Below are 5,120 nucleotides of genomic sequence, written 5' to 3'. Positions count from 1 at the left end.
GAAGCAACAATAGGCCTAGCATTTCACCAAAAATGGATCATTTGCACAAGTGAGTCTGCTTGCTCAGGTATCAGCCAGAGGACGGATTTACTATAGCTCCAAGATGAGTTGGCTCCTAATCCAGCTTTCATCCACTGCAACTAGGTCTAAAATTGTATTTTTTGGCACCTGAAGCTCAGGATATAGAGAGTTATTGAACAGACCCAAAGGGAGCCCAAAATATTCAGTTTGTTATGCCATAATAATACTGCATCAGCTGCCTGGAGAGCTGCTATCACCTCCTCTTTGTGGATGAAGATCCTGGGATCCCCTTGGGTTCCTGCTCAAATAGAAACTGGTCTGGAAGTAACATCGCTGTTGAAGAAGGTTTTTTCTTTACGAAGAGCTTAGGGTCTGCTCTAGATCCCTTCTTCTCCAGCCATGAGACGATGCTCTGTGCATGGAAACACATGGCTGTGAGAAGCCATGGGGTTGGCTGCCACTGAAGCACCTTTCTCACAAGCTTCTCACGAGCCCAGGTTCCTGCCTCAAACCTCTGGGTTTCAGCCTGACACCAAGCCTTGTGGGCAGGCGATGGGGATCAGGAGCCAGTGGGCTGAGTCCTAGTTTATGGGACTTGGAGGGGCTGCATAAGGCAAGACTTCCTCTCCCAAAGCAGAGATTTGAGTGCATTACCTATCCAGGGCTGGTGGATATGAGACAGGACCTACAAGAGACCCACACCTGTCAGGTCTGGTGGCTGTGGGCCAGGCAGGATACCCAGAGCATCCCAGGTGGGATGCATTTAGGGAACTAAATCAAGCCATCGCTCTCCCCAGAGCCCAAATGAAGTTCATGGGTAGACAACTCCACTGAAGACTCCCAATTCCACACATCTCAACGCTGCACTGAACTCCATCCTAACTCGTTTGCAGTCACTTAACTGTTCTGCGGTATTCCTGCTTTGAAATCCCCTCAGCAACTTTTCTCGTTATCGTTCACCGTAATTACTCTACACTAACCATATGGTTCTGTTTCCCATGAGTTAAGGCTACAAGTAGAGATTGCGGTCCTCACTTTCAGAGGATTATTTTCAGTTCTCTTGAACAGATACTGTGTCAAGTATGGTTTGCCAGCCTCCAACTGAGGAGGATGAATGCACTGACAGGTGGCAAAAGGCATATTTTATGAGTGAGAAAATGAAATAAAACAAATGAAAATGCACAATGTTTTCTTCTGTTGTCAGTGGAACAGTACGTTTTATTATGGCTGTATGCAATGGGAATATTAGCTCTGATCTGCAGAAGTGCAAGTTAAACTGCTGATTTAGATTATCATATTTCGTGCATAGTAACTTTACAGGCTTTGACTTTTTTTTTCAGTGTATGTAAAACCTTTATGAGTTATTAGCCTTTTTTTGTCAACTATATTTCAGAAGTGAGAGGTTTATTCCTGCTATTACATTAAAGAAGGCATTTTGCTGCTAGGAGAGTTTGGCATTTCATTCAGCCATGATAACTTTCCCTTATACTCTATCACGAAGCACAATTAAGACAGAAATGTTCAGTAGTTTTATTATGCCCTTGTGTAAGGAGCTAATCTTTTTTTCACCACTTCATTTTTCAGGGATTCCCAAAGGATTTTACAAATTCTACACATTTGTCTAGCACACTCTGTAGTGGCATAAACAAAGAATACATGGACCTCAGCAGAGGCTTTGGCTTTTATACTTTTAGCAATTCCACCTTCTCTTATTGCAAGTTTCCAGAACACTGGAATTTCCCAGTTAATATTCTGGGCTTATGGTAAATTTTGCTCACATTAATTTGGGCAATTCGTTATCTTGGTGGGTAAGCAGCGGAACAGAGGACTGTTTTTTTTTTTTAATAAATATATTTCTTATTTCAAGGAAAATTTTCTTTACACAGAACAACTCAGAGGTTCGCCTCCTGAATTGTAATCTCTGATGAATGCCATTCAATAAAAATGAAATAAGGTTGTTTTTTTTTTTTTCCCTGTAGGAAACCAGCAAACATTCCTAAAGAAGTAATTTCATTAGTAACTTTTCAAACACCAGTGTTTTGTTTTAGCCTGGCTTCCTATGGAACCACACTGTGTCCATTGGTTGCCTTGGGTCTTGCCGCCTGGTTGTTCCCTGTAATAATTTGTGAATCTATTTGCTGATTTCAATTGAATTTGATAGAGTAATTGAAGAGATACAAGCAAATGAGGTGAGGACATCTAGCCCATTACCCTGCCTTGGACAGTGGCTACGGATGCAGGGAACATCTCCAGGGTCATGTCCCAGCATCTCGGGCTGGAGGCTTGCAGACCTCCTCAGCCACAACTCGTACCTTTGTGTCTCATAATCTCCTTTCCTACAGAAATGAGGCAAATCTCATCGTGCTCTGCTTGCTTGTTGCATATTTAAAGCAGAAAAAAAGAGACCCTTTTAGTAACCTGACTGAGGGAAAGCAGCAACACAAGCAGTTATTCCTTACTAGATTTTATTAAAGTTACTCTCCCCATAGGTTATCCAGAACATTTTGGCCTTTTTCTCTCTATTCTTTAGGCCTAGGTTACATTATGATGCATTGTCCTGAGCAAGGAGAAGCATGAAGCAGACAGTCTGACATTTTCTCATTTTCTGCCTTGCCTCTTGGGCATTGGCCAAGTAAACTGCCGTAGAGACCGGCACAAAAGCCTCCCTTCCCCAAAACAGTCTTGTAGGAAGAAGCTGAGGAACTGAAACATCCACAGCAACAGGCTTCACTCTGCTCTGTAATTTATTGTGACAGCGACACAAAAACATCTTCTTGGTGATGCGGGTGAGAAGAAAGTGCCTGGTCAGATCTCGTGTGTGTCGACAGGCTGAAGTGTTTCACAATGTCTGCCCTGCACTGAGTTCTGCAGGTTCCAGACCATCCCAGGAGATGGAGGTGGTCACCTCCTGGCTCTCACAGCCCGGGGGACTGGGGCATGCAGTGACTTGCTGCACTGATAGCACTTCTAGTCCCAGCATCTTCCAAAGGTTGCCTAAAATTTTCCTTTAGAATCACCAGAATCAAGCAGTTTAATGGTACCCCAAAGTGTTACTGTCAACTGCACTTGCCACAGGGACTCTCGGTCCCCATTATTTTTTGTCATCATCTTCTGGTGATGATTGAATGTTATAATTTCTGGGATCCCTCCAGGCGATCATTAAAATGCTGGTAAGCTGGTATTGATGATTGGTTCCCCCTGTGTAAGCAGAGTATTTCTCAGCAGATAAGTACACTTTTTTTCCTTTGAACAATGGAAGAAATGAAATGTATGCTGAATTTCTTTCCCATGGGCTGTTTATATTTCAATACACAAGGATAATTTATACAAGAAAATGTAACATTCCTGATTACATGCAGCATTTAAGAAAACAGTTGGACTCTTCTAATTTGAACAAAATAACATAGGAGATGGGGGACTATTTTTATGTTGATTTTGACTTCTGAGTCATGAAGTTAGGAGACAGCCCTGTGGCAAAAGTACTCACCCTATATGCAGGGTGAAAATAAGCTGAAAATAAATGCAAACTGAAAAGGAAAGACAGCATTTCTACAGGGCCCTCTCCCTCTTCACACTAATCATTAAGTAGCCAGGAAAATCCATGGTGAGGTGCAACCGCTCCCAAAAAGGCACTTGGTGAAAGAATCCCAAACGTGTGTTATGGGGAGGATGTAAAAGTCCCTCCTGGTCTGAGAGGATGTTTGTGTTTGAGCAGACCATGCTCTGGCTTGTGCTTTTGGTGGCAGCATCGCAGAATCCCTTTATTCAGCCCAGTGACCTCAGCAGTCCCAAGGAGGTCAGCACAGAAGCTAGAAGGCCATAGGTTAGAATGTGTGACCACTGTGGCATGACCTCAGCAGTCGCAGGCAACCCAAAACTTGCCTCAGAGCTTTGTGGAGGGCAAGAAAAAGTACTCAAAAAGAAGGCAGTGACATTGGAGATAACTGAGATCGTTGCTGATGTCTCGTACCAGGCACCGGCCTGGGAACAACCGCAGAAAGAGCGGCTTTGTCTGCTGGGAGAAGGCGCTTTATTACACTGCCGCAAAGAAGAACGAGGACCACATAAAGCCAAGCTGCCCGGTCTGGCCACTCGGCCGGCATGTCTCGGTCTCTTCCTGCTGCGTCTCTTCCAGCACCAGTGGAAAGCACCAGAGTCTTCCAGAAGTGTCTCCCCGCTCTCTTCATTGACTATACAGAGTTGGGTTCCCTCTTTAAGTATTCAAATAAACCCCAGCTTAAGTGCAATGAATAAAAGCCTTAGTCTCACCCTTTGTTTCAATGCCAAACTTCCTCAAGCAAAACTTTCCAGGCTTCCAGCCTTGGACTTGAAGACATGCTAGAAAAATTCCTCTTTTTCCTCTCTGAAATTATCTTGCTTCATAGCTGCAGGATCAGCGCTAGTTGGCATTTTACTCCATTCTGTGTTTGCTGCTGCCTCACATTCTGCATCTAACACCTTCCCTAGGAGCTGCTGCTACATCTTCACATGGAGCTGATGGCTCATGGAAGTTCCAAGCCGTCGGTGTGCGAGGCTGGACCTTTTTTTTGATCCCTTGCTTTCAGTGCTGATATTTCTCACCATTTTATCAAAAAGATCTAATAATACTTGGTGGGCTTCCCACAGTGCCATGCCCCGCAACAGGTCTCCTTGAATCACACAGCCCTCTCTGAGGCCTCATATTGTGTGTGAAAGATGTGACCTAAAGAGCCAAACCAGAAAAGCAAAGGCTTCAATCGCACTACATTTTATATATTAAAACCTTAGTTTGGACTGAGCAGGTGTGGGACAGGCAGCGCTGCAGGGGTGGTACAAGCTTCTCCGCTGCCCAGTGTTACTTGTGCTCAGAATAGGAGCATCCAGGGGATGAAGCAGTGGGGAAGAGCTCAGTATTTCACCTCTGTCTCTCTGCTAGCCTATGGAAAACAGGCAGTCACATACCCATGTGGTCAGTGCTTTTTCCAGCGCGTGTGACCATGCAGCAGGGAAAAGCATGGAGAGTATAAAAACCAGCATGCGTTTGTGTTTGTGCACATGCACATGTGTTTTGCTGACCCAGTGTCCTGGGTCAGGTCTCTGGATCTGACGACAAAGCAACA

General features: G+C 44.4%; 1 protein-coding gene across 1 annotated transcript in view; it reads right to left on the bottom strand.

Moving 5' to 3' along the window:
- The window catches only part of CCDC70 (coiled-coil domain containing 70), a 14,892-nt gene extending 10,768 nt beyond the window's left edge, over nt 1-4,124 (bottom strand). The window contains 1 exon segment of the mRNA XM_009701595.1: nt 3,992-4,124. Within this exon segment, the coding sequence (XP_009699897.1) occupies nt 3,992-4,124 (133 nt within the window).
- Between the last annotated feature and the right edge of the window lie 996 nt (nt 4,125-5,120).

This window comes from Cariama cristata, unplaced genomic scaffold (genome assembly GCF_000690535.1).
Source record: "Cariama cristata isolate BGI_N322 unplaced genomic scaffold, ASM69053v1 scaffold9046, whole genome shotgun sequence".
NCBI lineage: Eukaryota > Metazoa > Chordata > Aves > Cariamiformes > Cariamidae > Cariama > Cariama cristata.
The sequence above is the reverse complement of the archived record's forward strand: the minus strand, read 5'-3'. Positions and strand labels throughout refer to the sequence as shown.